This window comes from Trichoderma virens, assembly GCF_000170995.1.
Source record: "Trichoderma virens Gv29-8 chromosome Unknown TRIVIscaffold_84, whole genome shotgun sequence".
Classification (NCBI taxonomy): Eukaryota; Fungi; Ascomycota; class Sordariomycetes; order Hypocreales; family Hypocreaceae; genus Trichoderma; species Trichoderma virens.
Genome location: NW_014013665.1, coordinates 838,596 through 857,881, shown reverse-complemented (window position 1 = coordinate 857,881; position 19,286 = coordinate 838,596). Strand labels below are relative to the sequence as shown.

General features: G+C 52.7%; 8 protein-coding genes across 8 annotated transcripts; 4 read left to right on the top strand and 4 right to left on the bottom strand.

Annotated features, from left to right (window-relative positions):
• Positions 1-427: 427 nt before the first annotated feature.
• Positions 428-781, bottom strand: TRIVIDRAFT_225173 (uncharacterized protein; the record flags this gene model as incomplete). The annotated part of the gene is made up of 1 exon (XM_014098024.1): positions 428-781. One exon carries the CDS (start codon positions 779-781, stop codon positions 428-430), a length of 354 nt encoding a protein of 117 aa, XP_013953499.1.
• Positions 782-2,039: 1,258 nt separating this feature from the next.
• Positions 2,040-3,679, top strand: TRIVIDRAFT_69296 (uncharacterized protein; the record flags this gene model as incomplete). The annotated part of the gene is made up of 3 exons (XM_014098023.1): positions 2,040-2,961; positions 3,140-3,190; positions 3,501-3,679. 3 exons carry the CDS (start codon positions 2,040-2,042, stop codon positions 3,677-3,679), a joined length of 1,152 nt encoding a protein of 383 aa, XP_013953498.1.
• A 1,324-nt stretch (positions 3,680-5,003) lies between these two features.
• On the top strand, positions 5,004-5,810 carry TRIVIDRAFT_216603 (uncharacterized protein; the record flags this gene model as incomplete). The annotated part of the gene is made up of 2 exons (XM_014098022.1): positions 5,004-5,043; positions 5,123-5,810. The coding sequence occupies one exon, from the start codon at positions 5,206-5,208 to the stop codon at positions 5,542-5,544; it is 339 nt and encodes a 112-aa protein (XP_013953497.1).
• Positions 5,811-6,740: 930 nt separating this feature from the next.
• TRIVIDRAFT_225170 (uncharacterized protein) lies at positions 6,741-7,007 on the top strand (the record flags this gene model as incomplete). The annotated part of the gene is made up of 2 exons (XM_014098021.1): positions 6,741-6,800; positions 6,891-7,007. 2 exons carry the CDS (start codon positions 6,741-6,743, stop codon positions 7,005-7,007), a joined length of 177 nt encoding a protein of 58 aa, XP_013953496.1.
• Positions 7,008-8,603: 1,596 nt separating this feature from the next.
• On the top strand, positions 8,604-10,259 carry TRIVIDRAFT_49433 (uncharacterized protein; the record flags this gene model as incomplete). Its single annotated transcript, XM_014098020.1, has 4 exons — positions 8,604-8,706; positions 8,776-9,764; positions 9,837-9,940; positions 10,001-10,259. The coding sequence occupies 4 exons, from the start codon at positions 8,604-8,606 to the stop codon at positions 10,257-10,259; spliced, it is 1,455 nt and encodes a 484-aa protein (XP_013953495.1).
• A 245-nt stretch (positions 10,260-10,504) lies between these two features.
• On the bottom strand, positions 10,505-11,296 carry TRIVIDRAFT_69293 (uncharacterized protein; the record flags this gene model as incomplete). The annotated part of the gene is made up of 2 exons (XM_014098019.1): positions 10,505-10,663; positions 10,748-11,296. 2 exons carry the CDS (start codon positions 11,294-11,296, stop codon positions 10,505-10,507), a joined length of 708 nt encoding a protein of 235 aa, XP_013953494.1.
• Positions 11,297-11,743: 447 nt separating this feature from the next.
• Positions 11,744-15,018, bottom strand: TRIVIDRAFT_132655 (uncharacterized protein; the record flags this gene model as incomplete). The annotated part of the gene is made up of 3 exons (XM_014098018.2): positions 11,744-12,378; positions 12,434-14,666; positions 14,887-15,018. Coding segments are annotated over 3 exons (3,000 nt in total), but the record flags the coding sequence as incomplete, so codon positions are not given.
• A 1,030-nt stretch (positions 15,019-16,048) lies between these two features.
• TRIVIDRAFT_157367 (uncharacterized protein) lies at positions 16,049-17,758 on the bottom strand (the record flags this gene model as incomplete). The annotated part of the gene is made up of 3 exons (XM_014098017.1): positions 16,049-16,509; positions 16,595-17,192; positions 17,264-17,758. 3 exons carry the CDS (start codon positions 17,756-17,758, stop codon positions 16,049-16,051), a joined length of 1,554 nt encoding a protein of 517 aa, XP_013953492.1.
• Between the last annotated feature and the right edge of the window lie 1,528 nt (positions 17,759-19,286).

Sequence of the window (19,286 nt, the reverse complement as noted above, 5' to 3'; positions counted from 1 at the left end):
CACGGTCATCGGGACAGTCATCGATTCCTAAACTACCTATTTCCATTCAAAAGAGCGTATCTGAACAGTTTTGTGCGCATAACTCCTCATATCCCATCCATCATACCCAAATTCCAAACAAAAGAAAACAAATAAAAAATCACACCCACTTTAATAACCATATCATATCCTTTCCATCCACCCACAACAAGCTCCGATATTTGGCCCAAAGCCCCCCGGCGGCTGTCGGTAAACCGCTAATTTTCCTTCCAATCTCTCTCCAATCCATCATCCAAAAACCCGACGGCGACTTGACCAATGTCCGGCGCCAGTTATGCTCCCCGGCTAGTTAATGCTCTCCGTAAACGGTCCTTATGGTTCTTCAAACGGCGTATCGACGAGATCAACGTCCGACGTGGGCCCACGAGCAGGGATGTCGTATTTTCTCTTATTGCCTATCCGCTACTGCAGCGTTGGCAGGCATGGTAATAACCGCGATGCCTTCTGCGGTGCCCTCGTTCTCAGGGCGTCGCGCATTGTTACGCCTCCTCCTAAACAACAAATTGCCGAGCCAGGTGAAGTCGGATTTCCGGATCAGGTCGACAATGATGATCAGGATGATGGAGGAGAAGAATATGGTTACGAAGCATATTATAAAGATAATGGTCTCCGAATCGAGAGGGTTGCTTTCCGAATGCGCAAGAGAAGGGGGGTGTTTGGCTTCTACAGCGCCACGAACCGCGTGGGCCAAAGTTGTGACATTGTTCGGGCCAGTAAGGCTTGGTTGAGGGAAAGGTGCCATTTTGTGAGGTTGAAACGACAACTTGATATGAATGGCTTGCGTGTGTACGGTAGAGAGCTTGCTCGCGGTTTCAGTTGTTGTTGTTCTCGGCAGTTGTGTTGGGGGGAGAAGGAGAAGATATTGAGACTGGGCAGGACGGGGGGCCTTTACATATCATATATGGGCAGAGACTCAAGCTGGCGCATCAACGGAAAGTTACGAACAGTCATTCAAAAGCCACAGAAACTCATAAGACATGATATATGCCTACTAAAATGTGTATAGGTAAAGTATGAGGTGGTGTCTACATGTACTTAGGCAGTACAAGGACACGACGCAATAACCCATTCAAATACGACTCCTAGGCAGTTTCGGTGCAGATAGGACAAGTAGCTAACCAGTCTTATGAACCAGAAGAAATGAGTCTTGTATACGCCCGATAACAAAAAAAAAAAAAGATACTCTCAGTCCACTCCAGTCGACGGAATGTCAAAGTCTATTACTGAGTTCCATTATGGGCAATGAAAACTCAAAAGAAATGCGCCCAGAGAGTCAAACGCATGAGATTACCAATTCATGGCTCATAGAGGTGAACTCTATGCCTCGAAAAACATTGCTCTAGCAACCCGTATCCTAAATGGCGTCAATGATACACTGTATATGGGGAGCCACCTCTTCAACTATCTTGGGTTCTGGGAGAAGGTGGAGATAATCACAGAATTTACACGAATGCCGTAATGATAGTGGATACTTGACGAATTGTTAGGTGCTAATGAAGGACTGTTTCCTTCTCTCACTGCCACCACTTGAACCTTGTCAAGGATGTAAGTTGAATCCCTCGCTGTTGTGGCCAGCCACGAGAACTATCAAATGCGCTTTCTGACCAAAACAAATGCAGATCGGCGCATTTTCATAATGTTCAACACGTATCATGTTCAACACGTATCATGTTCAACACGTATCCTAAAGATAGTTTGAGGCGTCTCGATAATCAGATTCGTTGTGTATAATATGGTTTGGACCCAATGAAACATTATCAATTCGGATGAATCCAGAAGATGTATTCATGTGAAACGGGGATATATAATTCAACACATTTCCCCCTTCTCTCTCTTCTTCGTCTTTGTCACCTTTCTCTCAATATCTCAAAGTCGTCACAATACCTTCAACACTGCTGCCTGGGTTTGCACCCGAATAGCTTCAACATAGTTGCATATATTTGCGTGCAAAAGTCTTCAACATAGTTGCTCCCATTCAAAAGTATACCCGTCGCGCCACAATGTTGGTAAAATCAGATAAACATGTCCCGTCATTCAACAGCCTCCCCGTCGAACTCCTTTTGCAAATATGGGAGATGGCTATCGAGCTTCCAAGGGTGTTGCGAATCATGCTCACCACTGACTCCGAGTTAGCAAGACCTACTCCAGCTCTCATCCGGTCAACGGCCACGGCTCGCGCTGCTGTCTCTGTTGACCGGTTACATCGATACATCATCTTACGCTATCTCTTGCCAAATACGATTCCCGTGGTCAACAAGGCCTGGATTCCGTCCGGCGTCGCGAGATACAACGCTGCGAAAGAAATCATCTACATTAATTGGCCACTAATTGCTACATTTGCTTCTGATCTCATGGTGAAGCGGTCGGTCGAGAATTGGAGGATACGTGATCGGAGCGAAGACGAGACGGCACAGAGAATCGGCAGCACTTGGATGCAACACGTTCAAAAGCTGGCCCTAGACCCAGAAATCGAACTGCGAAGTGTAATAAGAAGAATGCTTAGGGCGCAATGCATAATCCATTGTGAGTTCCATGTGTTGAAGCAATTGTACATCGTCTGCCCGACCTTTACGGTGCCGGATTTAGACGCTCGGGACGCGGAAGAGGAGAGTCGACCAGGGTCCACGCCACAAGACACACCTCAGAACACGCCTCAAGAGATGACGCTGGAAATGTTTATGGAGATGAAAAGCAAACCTCCAGCTCCCGAGCAAAACGACGACGCATGGCTACACAATGGCACTTACACTGGGGTATACAAGGGCGACACATATCTCTCGGGCAAGCAGGCGCTTGAGTGGTTGGGACCGAAGCGAAGCAAGACGGCCTTGATCCGGAAAGTTGAAAACTATAACAGGCAGAAGGCGGAGATGTCAAAGAAGAGGGGGTCAGCGGCTGACCCCGCGGCTGAGATGAAGGCGGGTATTTTGCTGCATATCATTGGGGATGGCGGAGTGTTCTCTTAGAGTGTTGAAGAAGACTGAGATGACGGCGGAGTTGCAAACAACTGGAGATTTCACCCACTATCGCCGGATCTTTCCGGTATATGGTGTTGGAAAATGACTGGATCACATTCGTTATGTACCTGCTTACCATGTAGGTAATTTAGGATACGAGTACGTGGGAAACCACACACACTCTTTGGATACAGGTATGTTAGGTACTTAGGTAGTTCAGTAGTAGGTAATTCATCTTTTACCTTGGTTAATTGCTTGCGTTTCGGGCATGAAACCATGCACAATGCCAACTTGTAGTCGCGTCTTGTTCCGTAACAATTGGCTGCATCAGGGGATAAGTAAGAGTAACTCCTGACGAGTCCAAGCTGTGGATTTTGCACGTGCAAATGAAACAATAACAATGAGAAAAAGAGCTTCAATACCAGAGGGCAAATGAAATGAGTACTTGACTGGCACGCGAGGTACATGCTCCATTCGGCGGGCAATGTACCCCTAGTACCCCAGTACTCGACCAGGCAGTACACGCGACTCCTGTGCTGGCCCAATCACATGGGCGTCTCTTACCAACCATGTCGCCACCAGCAACGGGCGAAACTCTGGGGGGAAGCAAGCTTGACAAGGTTGCAAGGCAATTCAGGCAAATGGCCTGGACTCGGCCTAGTGTCGATGCTCAGCCAATGTGAACGTGCTGATGGGATGACGAGTGGCGCGACGGGTTGGGATGCCTGAGGGGTAAATACGGCCCTGCAGCTCCCAGCTTGCTGCGCCTGAATTGTGCGTTACAGTAGCAGCAGCAGCAGCAGCAGCGATCTCGGTTGTGCACATCTTGTGGCTTTTCATCAGAGGGCGCACAGCTTGGGAAACGCGTCGCTTCTACTCCGTACTGTAGCATTAGGGGTGCTTCAATGCGAATATTTGTTGTCTCGGCGACGGTGAGCGCAGAGCGACTCCGCTCTCGGTGAGCACCAGCGATACGAGCAAAAGTATCCGTATTACTAGTACGAGTACGCGTTAGTCAAGAGGGCCTGACAGGTGGCCGACGACAAGAGAGAGAGAGGGAGGGAGACGGAGCTGGGCTAACGAGAGAAAAGGGGAGGCAGCGAGAGTCTCTTGGTGGAGACGAAGCAGCAAAAAAGGATCGTGTGCCGTCTGGGGAAGTGGGCCGAGAGCAGTGGGCCAGAATCCATCGAATCCATAGAGCCAAAGTAGCGCCTGTCTGGGGGCGGGGCCTTGAGATTTCGATTTGATACCAAGTGCCGGAATGGACGGGAAAGGGAAGAGTTACTGCGGAGGGAGAAGATGGCGATGTTGATGGGAAAAGTGAGGCTCGAGATGTGCCCGTATCGAGTAATGCGCCAGGCACGGCGGATGGTTCGTTGTTCTGATGCGCCGTGCCGTGACCCTGGCTGAGGACGGGACGAGACGAGAGGTGGTGTGGTGCGATTGCTGCATGCGGTTTCTAGGGTGGCTTGCCGCTGTAACTCTGGCCTTGATTTGTGAGATGGACGAGAGATGGACGAGAGATGGGGGGAGCTGATGATGAATGGCGTCGTCGGAAGTATTGCTACTTGACACTGTACCGCAGTAACAGCGAGTCTGTACCGCCTTCATACACTTTGCCGCTGCCAGAGACATGCACTCCCGCAAACACTCAGCTAACACTACACAGTCTCGCCTCCAGCAACCCCCCCAAACCAGAGCCCTTCTCCGCACCAAACTTAACGCAATCCAACGCAGCCCAGCAAGCGAAACAGGTACTTCCCGCCGCTTGCAGATACTTTGCCTCCTATTACCAGCCATGTCACTGCAGGTCTACCCCGCCCGCCGTCGACTTGGCCTGCACGTACTCGGGCGTATTTGCCTTGCCTCTGACCGGGTGAGGGTGGTGTCATCCCTGGCTGGGGGGAAGCGATTGGGCATTGAGCCAGGCAGGCCGGGGGGGTATATAAGGGAAGCATGGGGAGGGGGTTGCGAGTGTGTGTCTATCCTTTTACATCATCCATTTCCATCAACGCAACTGCAACTCTGTGAAGCAAAACACCAGCAGGTATGTCTCTTTTCCTGTCTTTGCTGCTCTTCTCTTGCAGTCTCTTTTTATCGCAGACAAACTGACCTGACATCAACAGTCAAAATAGCCTGTCTGGTTTCTCATCAATCAGCCAACAACTCTCCCTCATCAACACCAAAACTCAACACCACAACCATCATCATGGCTCCCCGCGTCCCCCGTCTCCCCAAGGCCAAGCCCACCGAAATCTTCTGCATCAGCGCCGCCGGCGTCGGCGTCCTGGCCCCCCTATACATGGCCATGCCCGGCGCCGAAGAGAGGCTGGCGCGCCAGACCACCAAGTGGGCGCCTCGCTGGGAGCGCAACATCAACTACTTCACCTCCCCCGCAGAGCGCACTGCCCAGCGCATCGAGCCCCCCATTGCAAAGGCCATCAAGAAGCTCGACGAGAAGCTGCCGCTCGAGAAGATGGCCAAGGGCATGGAGAGGGGCATCCAGAAGTCCATTGCGCGCTTCCAGCCACCCAAGAGCGAGCCATGATCCTACTGTCTGACTCGACTTGACACGTTTCATCATGTCTTCTATGCCTATATTTTGTTTCCCTTTGTTACGCGTCGTCGTCATTGTTGCTTCCAAGTATATTGGATCAACGGGTGGTTTTGGGATGGCTGGAGCCTGTGATATCACGGGCTCGCCGTGGCGTTGGTGTGCTCATTTTGTAACGTTGCCTTAAATAAGGCACCTGTATGCACTTCGTCTTTATTAGCGAAGCCAGGTCAATAAATATAAACACTACTGAAACACTCACTTGCCCCTGTCTAATAACTTACTGTCCATTTGACATCAATATGTGATGGCTCTTTCGTCCTTCACCCCTACCCACGTCGAGATGACCGTCCAAATATCTCATATTCATACGCCGCATCTATTTTAGTCTACTGTCTTGCTGTAAGCTTGCAAACTGGTCAAAGGGGGAGTACATGTATGTTGAAAGTATCGCGACTGACGAAAAAGACCGCACCCTCTGATGGCTTACTGCTGGATTCACCACCCACAACCCAACTGGCTGGATATGTTTCTCAAAGACGACATACAGTTCTTGCTTTTTCAGCATAATCCATTTGATGATATTATCTCATCATTACCATTCACTTTGCTAATAAGTTGGATCTATTATGTTTATGCTGCTTTTCCTAAAAGCCACCCAAAGTGGAACCGATGCCGAGGCTGCGGAGTAGAGAGTGGTCCAACTGATCCACCAAGGCCTGGCACATCCTTATCAAATGCCGTTCTATATGGCATCGGCTTGTCTTACATATACCGATTCTGCATGCAGGAACGTGTGTCATCAGATCCAAGATCTGTCCTCCGGATGAATTATAGGTACGATTTATGGTTAGCCTCAGAATAGGTACCGGCCTTGGCGATGTGGTTGCAAGACTCTTACTGTCTGAAGCTGCAAATTCAAGACAAGAAGCATCCAGGTAGATTATTTTTATGTATCGTGAAATGTGTTAGCTTTACACAAACTAAAGGGAGAGCACCAACTAATGTTGACACGTACAATATGGCCATGTCCTATGCGGCTCCTGTAGGTTGACATAGTGGGTTCCCCCTGGATCTCCGTGAACAAGGTGATATGATACCAGTGCTCTCCTTCATGTAGATGCATGCCTGTTTATAGCAGCGGCCAACTGCCCATTAAGTCCGTTGTTCAGCTCCGATCCCTGTTTATCATGCATCCTCCGGCAATTACATCCTCTGCTTGTCCGGGCTATTATTTTGTTCCGCCCCTGGTAAGTCGTAAGCCAGCATCTGCAATGGCACCCTGCTGCCGATTCTTTCAAGCCGAGCCGCTCTGACGTACTCCATGTGACTTCCCATAGGCATTGGAGAGCAAGGTGCACGAGCTAGATGAGGAGGACTGGAGCAAAGTCCTCGCCATCAACCTGAGCGGCGTCCGCTTCTGCCAGATGGAGGAGCTCCGCATCATGAAGGACTAAGAGTAAGTGAAGCCCGGATGCAAGGTGCATCTTATTGCTGCTCGTTTTGCTGATTTTGTGGCAGAGATCTCGGCCCATGACGAGGATGTGGCGCCATCATCAACGTTTCGTCGTTGTATGGTCTCATCAAGCCACTGTATCCCATCTACTACACGGCTTATGCCGCGCCTTACCAGACCACCCCCAAGGCTACCCGTCCGCTGACATCAGACAAAACGCAGGGGTCATCGGCATCACCAGTGCCGAATGCAACGTCTTCCTAGCATCGTCTCTAAGCAGCTTTGTCAATGGCTTTGGGCTGGCGGTGAACGGTGGGTATAGCTGCGCGTGAGCGTGATATATATGGCTGGTTGATGTTTGCAAAGCACATGTACATGCCTAGGACATGCCAAGTTGATTTAATAAAAGCTTGGTTACCATTTTTTTTCTCTTTCTATTTTTAATAGATGCTCACCCATCTTACCAAAATAACATTCAAAGTTCACATACTATATTATGCTTCCAGGTAGTAGTAATAATACATTACCTATTCCAGACGGAATTTCCTATTGAGGCCAACGCACGCTGACGCTGATATCAAGATAAAGGTAATCCTTCTTCAACAGCTGCATAAAGCATCACTTCCTTAGCTTCATCCTCTCCAATCATCTCCCCAACAACTCGGATTGGCTAAACTCAACTCTCCATGACTCTCGCATTCTCTCTCGCTTCCCCTCTTCTCTCCGAAGCTGCCCCACGCTTCCCCCCCCCCCCCCCCCCCCCCCTTGCTCGGAATCACGTCTTGCGGGCCGGATAGCCACTCGCCGAAGGAGACAGAAGAGACAAGAGATGAATGCGAAAAGGGAAATTCCAGGGTGGTATAACGGAGATTGTTTGTCCTCAGTTACATTTGTCCTTTCCTTTTTCCTTTTTCCTTTTCCTTTTCTTTTTTTTCTCTTTCACCAGCTATTTTTCTTCCTTCACTATTTTAGTCTACTGTACCCCAGCTTTTTCGGGTTCCCACTTTAGCCAAGCATTGCAAATCGTGCAGCCAATTGCTGAATTGGAGAAACCTAGATCTGACAGGGGGCGGTATCTCGCCTCTGTAAAAAAGACCGAGTCATATTGAAAGGGAAGCCTCGGTTCCTTTTCGTCTTTCCCGCGGGTTGGCCCCCTCTTGTTGAGGGGGCAGTTGGCGATCGCCTCAACGCTTTAAGAGGGTTGCCGCGCGAGAGACCCTTTTTATCCAATTGAGCCAAAAAGATAGTCCCACCGGTGAAATCCTTGTTTCTGGTTTTTTCTGTAATCGTTGTATGAAACTTGTATTTCGACTCAACCGCGCCGTTGCCCGAACTCTTTCCCCTTCTCTAAAACACCATCATCTTGTTCATAACCGCTCTCACGATGCCGTTCAAGTCTTTATACCAGCACCTCGACATTCCCCAAACCAATCTCCTGACCTATCTTTTCGGCAATGGATCCACGCTCTCCCACGAGCCCATCTGGATTAATGCCAAGGATCCCAGCAAGAGCCTCTCACCGCATCAACTGGTGCAATGGGTGCGGCGCCTGGGCCTTGGGTTGCAGCGGATGGGCTTGAAGAGAGGAGATGTGGTCATGATGTGCACGCCGAACCACATCTATGTACCTGTTGCGTATCTGGGCGTCACGGGTTCGGGCTACATCTTTAGCGGTGCCAATCCCATCTTTACGGTTCAAGGTATGTTGGCTCACGTCTCATATAAGCCAGTTTCATAGCTAATTTCATCCCTTCTTCGCGGCATCACAGAGTTGAGCTATCAGCTCTCAAACACCGAGGCAAAGGCCGTCCTCGCCCATCCCAGCGTCCTGGCCAAGGTCATCGAGGCCGCCGCAAAAGTCGGCATCCCCAAGAACCGCATCTTCCAGTTCTCCGACGAGGAAAACCCCGTCCAGGATGGCATCGCCGACTGGAGATCCATGATCGCCTCCCACCAGGACGCCTTCAAATGGGAGTGGCCCGAGTTCAGCCCGGCCGAGGCTCGATCCACCATTGCCACCATCAACTTCAGCTCCGGCACAACAGGTCTCCCAAAGGGCGTCTGCATCCCTCACTCGAGCATCATTGCAAACGTCGAGCAGGCCAACCACCTCCGCCATGTCCACCGCCGGCCCGAGTGGGATTCTTTGCCGCGCAACCGCTGGGTCGGCGTGCTGCCGCTGTATCACGCCTACGGCCAGATCTCTGCCTGTCTGCTGGCCGGCAAGACGCTGACGCCCGTCTACATCATGTCCAAGTTCCAGTACGAAGACTTCCTGGCCACCATCCAGCGCTACAAGATCACCCAGCTGCAGATTGCGCCGCCCATCGTCGTCATGCTTGTGAAGCGGCCCGAAACCGCGCGCTACGACCTCTCGAGCGTGCGCCACGTCGGCTGCGGTGCGGCGCCTCTGTCAAGAGAGCTGCAGCTACAGTGCCAGGAAAAGTTCGGCTTCCGCATCACGCAGGGCTACGGCATGACGGAGCTGACTTGCAGCGGCATCAGCTTTGCCGAGGGCCTGGAGGGCGACAACTTAGGGGTTGTGGGCAGGCTGCTTCCGAACTGCGAGTGCAAGCTGCTCGACGACGACGGCAAGGAGGTTGGCGTTGGATCGCCTGGCGAGCTCTTCATCAGAGGACCTAACGTGTGCTTGGGATACTGGAGGAACGAGGAGGCAACGCGAGAGTCTCTGGACAAGGACGGCTGGTTCAGGACTGGCGATATCGCCGTTTGCAACAGTGAGGGCATGTTTTCCATTGTGGATCGAAAGAAGGTCAGCTGCATGATTCCGAGACTTTCAAGTTTTGTTTGCTAACGGCGTGATCTATAGGAGCTCATCAAAGTCAACGGCTTGCAAGTCGCCCCAGCTGAACTGGAAGCAGTGCTTCTAGAAAACGAGCACGTCGCCGACGCAGCAGTCGTAGAAATCAAATTGTAGGTTACTACGAAGAAGAAGAAGCAATCTATGGTACATTTGCTAACCAAACCCTGCAGCGGCGAAGACGAATGGCCACGCGCATACGTCGTGATCCAGCCATCCTCAAAGGGCAAAGTAACGCCCAAGGACATTCAGGAATGGACTGCTACGCGCGTCGCCAAGCACAAGTGGCTGGTTGGCGGTGTCACCTTCATCGACGAGGTGCCCAAGCTGGCCAGCGGCAAGATTATCCGCAAGCAGATGAAGCAGTGGTCCAAGAGAGATGCCGAGGAGATGCTGAAGAATGGGACGGCACCTGTGCGAGCAAAGCTATAGGTTTTTCGTATATTTACATGATATCTTCTCTTGGATATGTAGGGGTGTCTATAGAATTCAATGCTCCTGAGGTCCGCTATTCTAAATACCCAGAACATGTACATAGGAATATATACAACGCCTTGTATATGCAGAAGTAGTCTGTCCAGCCCAACTCGCATCTTTTGCTCATTAATCAGCAAACATAAATATGCATTGGGGGTATCCTTTTTCTCAAATGGGAGATTGCCAGTCCCGGTTGGACGTCAAGGATGGACAAATGAGGCTCCAATTTCAAGCCAGTCGAAAGCTTCATCAAAATGCAGAGCCATATTGATGACAGTCTCATGAGGCTGCTCAACGCTTGTACAAATGCGTTGAAAGGCATAATATGCCATAGTCTCCTGTTCCAATACACCCTTCATCTAAAATCCATGACAAAAAGCCCTCACTTCTTCTCCCCCCGATACTTTTCCAAACTCTTCGGCTCATTCCTCAACACAACTAACTCTCCCGTCAGCAAAACAACGAACACGCATCATATCATTTTGCTGGGGGAAGGACTCACGCCTGTCAAACAGATAGTAACTCGTCACAAGGAATATCGGCAGCGCAATAATCGTCGACACCCACTTCCGCGCCGCCACGTCGTACCGCTTCTTGTACTCCCGCTTCTCCTCCTTCTTCTTCGTCTCCTCCGCAAGTCTATCCTGCTGTTGCGCAAGGCGTCGCATGCGCGCCGCCCGCAGCGCCGAGTCCCGCGCCTCGGCCGTTCGTAGAGCTCCTGCTTCTGCCGCCTTTGTTGCCGCCGCTGCTGATGTCGTCGTCGTCGTCGTCGAAGATATCCGAGGAGAAGACGTCGATCCAGGTGCAGGCTTATTCACCGCCCTCGAGGCATTCGCATTCGCTACAGTCTTGCCCGTCGCATAATTTCTTGTCGACGCCTGCGCCGAGGCAAAGCTACGCTCGCAGCCATTGGCCGTCTGCCGGCAGAGCTTCTCGCAGACTTGTCTCTCATAGCGCTCCAGCAACCGGCTGCGTACTCGTGAACGAAACATTGTGTGTTTTCTTTGCGATGCTGGACTGTAACTTTGTGGTTGGTAAGGACCTTGATAGTAGCTACTACAAACTTGGCGTCCCAACTTTTTGGATGCCAGGCTTTTCGGCCGAAACTCGGGCCAGGAACTCCGGAATCCACCCCGAAGCAGCAAATCGCAACGACAAGGCACAACAACCTCACGGCAAAAGTCACAACGCGAATTGGATTCCATCTTTATTCAAGAGATTTTCATTAGTAATACGTAAAAACTGTCCCTATTTACTTTTTTTCTTTTCTTTATAGCCACGCGCTTCCTAATATCCTTTGAAAATTGTCTGCTTGAACTAGCCAGGTGCCAAGTTCTCTCTGCCTGCTCTTCACCGGTATTACTGCAGTTTTGATGCCAAAAAACGCCATATCCACCATGTCAAAAATATAATATAGCTCAATTGTCCTGCGAGGACGCTCAATCATCATCCGTGTACCTCGGACCGCTGGCCGCAGGCGTCTCAGGGGCTCCGTAGGCTGAAGGCGTCGGTGCTGAGTAGCCACCGTATCCGGACGCAGACGGCGTCGGCGCACCGGCTGCTGGTGTCGGAGCCGAGTCTGTTCCTCCCCAGCCGCCTTGCCAACCGCCAGCAGGCGTCGGTGCAACTCCCGGGGTGGGAGCGTTGTAGGCGCCAGGAGTGGGCGCGCTCAGAGCACCAGGAGTAGGAGCTGACATGGCGCCTCCAGGAGTTGGAGCATCGTAGGCGGAAGAAGAGGTGGCCCCGGGGGTGTAACCCCAAGACTCGTTGCCGCTGGCTCCAGGCGTCGGTGCCGAGACTCCCCATGCGGGTGTCTTTGAGCCGGAAGACCAGCTCTCGCCTCCTCCACCACCACCAGCGTAAGCCGGAGTACGTGAGCCAGCACCGAATGCGTCGCCCGGCGCCGGTGTCCTGGCACCAGCTTGCCAGGCCGGCGTGCGTGAGCCGGACCCGTAGGCAGTTCGACTTCCATCATACGGATTGACAGTCCTCGATCCATCTGCCCAAGCCGGTGTTCGAGATCCAGAGTAATCTTGGCCTTTCCATGCTGGTGTGCGACCACCTGTTGCAGGAGCTAGGTCTTTGTTAGTGAAAGGAGAGAGAAAAAAGCAATACGAGGAGCAACTTACTTCGTGATCCCCAAGCGGGAACGCGATCTGCGCCGCCGGAGCCCATGGGTGTGCGAGATCCTCCTTGCCAGCCAGGGACTCTATCCCCAGAGCCACGTCCTGCTCCGCCCGGTGCGGGTCGTCCTCTACCGTTGATGTCAATGTTCATGCCAGTGTTCTTGTCCTTGAAGTTGAGGCAGTCTCGAGGAACAGTAATGGTCTTGTTTTTGGTGTGGAGCTCAACGCGAGCGTGTGTGTCTGTCGTGTCCTTAACGATACCCAGAAGACCTTTGTAGGCTCCCTTCTTGATGATGACGGTTTGGTTGATGGCACGGTCTCGGCCAAACGCCTTAGCAAGGGGCTTGTTCTCGGTGCCGTTCTTGTGAATCTTCAAGGCTGGGTTCATGGTGGTCAGGTCAGGCCCCGAAGCTGCCGCGTTAACACGACCTCCCTTAGCAGCGATCGTGTTAACCATGCTCGCCTTGGTGACGAAGACTCCTGCATTCTCATTGGTGGCATGGGTGTGCAGGAAGACATAGGAGCGGTGGATGTGGATGATCTTGCCCTGACGTTGCTGTCCAGAAAACTCCTTCACCACATCGTCCAGGCGGATTTCAGAGCCCTCCCGGTCGGCAGCAACTGCTTGTTTTCTCTTGGGCAGCTTGTTGGGAATCTGAGATGGCATGACCTGACGAGTGTCTCCAAACTGATCCAGCACAACCAATGATTCGCGGTCCACCTTGACAATGCAGCCAACTGTAGTGGGATCCAGCTGCACAAGGTCATGGAGTTCATACTGGCCGAGTGATCCCTGTCCACCAATGTCGCTGGCCTCTCGCAAATCCTTGCTAAACACCGTCACCTCATTGTTCGTATGGTCCGTCAAGAGCGTGACGCGGTCCTCGGAAATCTTGACCACTGTGCCAACTTCGTCTTGGAACTTGCTGCCGCCAATCACCTTGACATGGTCACCAATCTTGAAGCGCTTGCGGAGGCCCTTGATGGGCACCTCAATGCTCTGGCCCTTCAGGTCACCCTCTGTGACAAACATGGTAACAATGTCACCCTGCACATTGGTAGCTTTGCCAACAACACCTCTCTGCTCTCCAGCGTACACCTCGATGATATCGCCAGGCAGGTACGTGACGAGCGTGTTGCTATCCTTCAAACTGGCGGCCAAAGCCTTCAAGTCAAGATTCTCCGTGCCATCATCAGCGCCGCTGGCAAATCGCGTCACCTCTTCCAGGGACGGGTTGACATCCGTAACCACGAGCTGCTGAATCTTGACATCCTTGACTTGGAACCCGTTTTCAAACTCGTCGCCCATATACGTCCAAGTGTTGGTTGTCGGGTTGCCCTGAATGTGACGAGGGTGACGCTTTCGCGCCTCAATCTCGCTGAAGAGTCTCTGTGGTGGTCGTGGGCCCATTCCCGGGGGCCGCTTACGCTTTCCATCTGCAGTCACCGCAGACAGGGCTTCATCGCGCATGCCATAATCGAGTCTTGGGATAAATCGGACTCTGGCCTCCAAGCCATTCTCGGTCACATCGATGACTTGAGCCAAGTCTCCGCTATGCTTGGGCGGCCTGCGCAGTCGCACCCATGCGCCGGGCTCCAGTGTCGGTGTCTTGGTGACGCGCAGAAGCTCGGGCATGTCTTTGATGTCCACTAGGGTCAATTTGGAGTGGGGATAGACGTTGAGGATGCCATCGAGAGCCACCAGAATATCAGTTTGTCTTTGGGTCTCGACGTAGACGAAGCTCTTCATGACGGAGTCTGGGCCACCGCGCTCAAAGGCAGCCGTAATGGCCAGCTCGTCCTTTGTGCCTCTTCGCTCCTCTACTCGCTTCATGATGGACATGACGACTTCACGCTCCTTTCCTTCTTTACATCGCACGGCCCAGATGCTAGGATCATCCACACTAGGGAGAAGAAGGCGTTTGGGCACGACAGCGGAGTCGCCAAAGCTCTTGCCAGGTCGTCGGTTGCCGTATCGCTGCCGCAGAATCTCGGCCTGCTTCTCGGCGTCCATGCTGGACTCCATCTCGCGGCGGCGGTCAAGCTCACGGTGCCTTCGGTCATCATCAAGTCGCGAGCTCTCGGCCAGATCGTCAGGGTGAGCGTTGTCGATGATGAAGTCCTCTATCTCTTCACCATCCTTTTCCTCGTCTTCACCCTCGTCTTCGTCGTCGACTTCGGCTTCGATATCGATGAAGGCGTTTCGCCTGTCGCGCTGGCGCTTTCTGCGATGGCCCTTTTATCATCTGTGTCAGCATCTCCAATTTTCGGACACTCATCGGCAATCGCCATATCCAGGAGCAATGCTATACCTGTTGAACATCTTCGTCATCTTCGTCCTCGTCTTCTTCTTCCTCGTCATCGTCGTCGTGGCGACGGCGAGTGTCCTCTTCTTCCTCCTCGTCTTCCTCCTCATCCTCATCCTCGTCATGGGCTCTTCGCGATCTGGACGGGACGGGTTCGTCATCGTCATCAGCTTCCTGGCGGTGATTGGGGCTGCTGTCTCGCGCCCGGCTTGAGCCGTCATTGCCTTCGTCTTCAGACAAGTCGGCCGGCGCAGGGTTGAAGTCTTCTTCATCCTCGGAATCATCGAATCGGTCCCTGTCGTTGGACGCCATCTTGAATTATGGTTTGCGGTACGTGCTGCTAACCATGCGACTGTAGCTGGAGCTTGGAAAATAAAAAGGGAAGAAAACACAGTTGGGGAGGTTCGCAAGAAGGATTCACCTTCAAGAGAGAAAGGCGAGTCCGACGCGGGTAATTGTCGGGCCAAACGCGCTTTGGCTGAATTCCAAGTTCCAATAGTGAGGCGGCGCCGCCGAGTTGCGCTACTGAGTACAGTACGTACAGTGCTTGGGATGGAGTTCAAGCTTTTGAGGCGCCGTTTAAGGTGAACTGTAGAAGCTGTAGAGCGCAAGGAAAAAACGAGCATCATTGTGCAGTAGAATGCAGCTGGCCGTCAATTGGCCATGGTACAGCACCTAAACGAGATATTCTATGCCTCTAGGCATGCAGCTGCGTGTGCTCATCGCTGTGCTGTGCTGTGTAGTTGTCCACCTCGGGTATAATACTGCGGCTTATTCATGACGACTCAATACTGCACTTAACCTGTAATCCAGCTCATATCTCATTTCGCTGCAACACGGAACCACCGGCCATCTCGACTTCACTCATAAACTCAAGCCAGCACCTTGATAAAGCACTTAATGAATGACGGCAATGAACAATTCAAATGATGCATCTGCTCGCTGTATTCATAAAGCCTAGCCTTCTAGAATCTCGCGGCTTCAAATTGCGATAAACTAAATGCGTAAAGAAACTCCCATATGACACGGCACACCTCGCACTCCCTTTTCCATCCTTTCACCAAATCCATTTGACCGAACTTCCAATCGTTACTCGTCACGTCTCCATACTCCAAAGTTGCTGGTCTCATGCAGCCAGGGCCGTCGGTACAAAACTCCAATAAATCCTTTCAAGTAGGTGATACATTTACCCCCTCCACCGAACAACCGAGTCTATATCAATCGGAATGGGTGTTTTTTTAATGAGATGAGGCGTCATCCGTGGTCGGCTTTGATGGGCCTCAACTCGTCTTGGATATCCATCAAAAGGTCCTCACATCACTTTCACGCCCCAGACGCCCCGACCTGCGCCGACACCGAGCCACTCGCCGCCGTCGGTGCCTTGCAAATGTGGTGCCCAGCCCAGATTTCCAATCTCATAGTCGCAATCCCAGCATGCGACGGGGCTTCTTTGATTCTCTGGCTGCTGACTGCCATTGATGGATGAAGAGTTCATGAGGTCCCACAGTAGCACTTGGCAGTCGTCTGCTCCCGATGCCAACGTCCCCCTCCGTGTGGGAGACCACTCAATGCAATTGATGGGACCAGAGTGTCCCCGAAGCTCGAGCAGGGCTTGGCCGGGCTGGCGAACGTCCAGGATCCGTATCACGTTTGAGTCTTGGGCAAATGTTGCTAAAAGATGGGTATCATGAGGAGATGTAGCTAGTCGAAGGAGCGGGGGAGGATTCGAAAGAGTCTGCTGGGCAGTTGTAGGGCTCATTCGCTCTCCGGATTCTATTGTTGAAGCAGTCAGCAACCAAACTTGTTTCTCTGCAGGCTGTCTGCATGGGGGCTAGGGGGGCGTGAAGGGATGACAAACCTCGATCTTCCTTTCCTGTAGGCTCGTAGATAATGGTGGAGTGCTCCAGGCTCCTCAAGTCAAACATGCGCACGCTTCCATCCTGACCGCAGCTCACAAATACGTCGACGCTCTTGGCACAGAACCTTACGTCATACACCTCCTTGTCGTGCGCAATCAGCTGCGTCTTGGCGGTTAGAGATGGAATGTCCCATATTGTGCAGGTGGTATCAATGCTCGAGGTGATGATGAGACTGGGAGAAACGGTGTTCCAGTCGAGAGACGTCAGCGGGGCCGTGTGATCGGGCGTCTTGGAGTTTGACAAGAGGGCCAGAGGGGTCAATTTCGTGACGGCCGAGTCGCGCTGCGGGCGAGTAATGGTGTTTCCTGGATTTGCCGACGTCTCAGATGGCAATGACCACAGCCGCAGGTGGTCGCCAGATGTGGCCAGGAGATCGGTAGACTGCTTTTGCGAGGACGGCGGCTCCCACAGAAGCCGCGTTACGGGATACGAATGCGTGGCCTCAGCCACCTTTGTGAACTCGAGACTGTACTTGGACGTGCCGGGAGTGTATACGTCCTGGGGCGTTGGAACGACCTGGCTGTCTAGGATTTGGATCTGGCACCGCCCCGTTAGCATCACCATCCAACATTCAAGATGGCCACATCTAAGACCGCAGTTTGGCTTACGAAATTGTGCCCGTCTTCCAGGTAACTGCCGACGGCGACCTTGCCGGCTCCGCTCCCTCGCGGCGTCCACTTGCACCAGTCAAAGGCATAGATTGGCCATGGAGCCAGGTAGTTGCTCGGCCCAGGCTGTGTGTTGGCAACCTCGTAGCCAAGCGTGCCGGGCGCTCCATCGGACATGCTCGAGTCGGCGCGCGGCCGGATGTCAGCTAGGCCCAGCGGCGTGTTGGAAAAGGCGCGCTGGGAGCCCGGGGCGTTGTACTTTGCATCTTGAGGCGAGATGAACTGCGAGGACGAACCGCTGGGAGTGGTCGGCGTGTAAGCGTGGTAGGACGAGGACGAGGCCGGCGTGTCGTAGTTGGCCGCGGGGCTGGAGCGAGAGTAGGTGTGCGACATGTTGAGGACGGGCTTTGGCGGCGATTGATAGTCCTGCTGGTGTTGCGCAGAGGCCGATGCTGAGCCAGCGCCTGAGCCAGAGCCGGGACCAGAGCCAGTCATGGAGTTGTTGGCAGACAGAGGCGGGCGCGACATGCCGCCCGGCTGGAGCACGTTGGGCACGGGCGACGGCTCGAGCTTGATCTGGGGAGCGTAGTCTCGCGATGCCATCTGGCTGTGTGGGCTCATGCCGGACATGTGAAGTTCGTCGAGCTGGGCGCCATAGGGAGCCGTGGCGGACTGCTGCCGTCGCGGGGGAGGCAGCTGATGTGATTGGTTCATGGTGCTTCTTGGGGTTGGCCGGTTGGGGTTGGCCTGAAGCGGGCTGACGGCGCTGTGCTGCTGGGCGGTTGGTTGGCCTTGACTTAGTATGTAGTAGTATCTGGATGGCGATAGGCGAGGGGTTGGATTGGAGCAGCAGGGCTGGATCACGAGGCGCCAGACGGACCCCCCTTGGCTCGCGGCTGCTGGTCTGCAGCTATACAGAGACAGACAGGCAGATACAGAGACAAGAGACAGCGGAAATGGCCAGCCAAGACGGAGGTGAAGAAATGCAAGAAAAATACCCTCGAAATCGGAATTGCCTTTTGCTTTCGTCAGCGTCGGGTGCTTATTGTTACGGATAGTGAGGCGCCAAAGTGTAGCGTCTAGCACTACGCTGTTAGCAGTCTGGGGGCAGCCTCTCACTGGAGCGAGCTCCTCTTTCTTAGCAATCTCTCCCGCTGGCCGCCTCGACTCGACTCAGCCGAGAAACGGATGCCTCCAGTCCGTAGCAAACAGTGCTGTCTTGGAGATTCGATCGAATGCCCGTGGATGGGATGCAAAACAGCCGCGTGGCAAGCTCCGTCGGCAAATAAATTATGTCAGACGCAGACTGTTTGGGGCTTGCTGGCCAGAGACGGCCTTTGTTTTACTCATCAGTTTATCTACATACAGTAGATTGATATGGACGGTAGACGTTGATGGGGTGAGTCTATTTTACAAGTATCTTATTGATGCGTCTTTTATAATATTAAAGAGGTTCCGTAGTATGTACTTAGCAGGCGTGCATTTGATCTTCTTTGTTATCAAAAGTTCTAAATGCATGGCCAACAGTCCACATACTCTCTCCACCGCATGACACAAAGCGGCGATGACAACACTGCCCACTTTAGCTACAGTAGTAGTGTCTTTGCCGCAGGAAGCTCCAAGTACAGCCCGCACTTCTCTTTGGGCACACGCATCAAGACTCTGATTTGATCAAATCGACCTGCCCTGAACCTGCGTTCCATGCAGTGTGCCACCAATCAACAGGCACCGCATTGCCCAGCCAATTGTCCAGTGCACCGTCTTTAGTGCTATCGGCAGATGCGTGTACAAGCTCCGGGCACTGGCTCGATAAGCTCCGGAACACATGCACATGCCTCGATTTCAACCTTACCTGTCCTCGTGAGCAAAGCTTGACAACACGCTCCATGGCCCATCCACCACCACCAAGCGTTCCTTCTCCATGCTTTTTATGAAATCCTTCTAGCTTGGATTTGCTTCTGGCTCTGAATTTCCGCCGCCGTCCCGTCAATCGCTCGTCCTCGCCATCTCGAATAGCCCACGA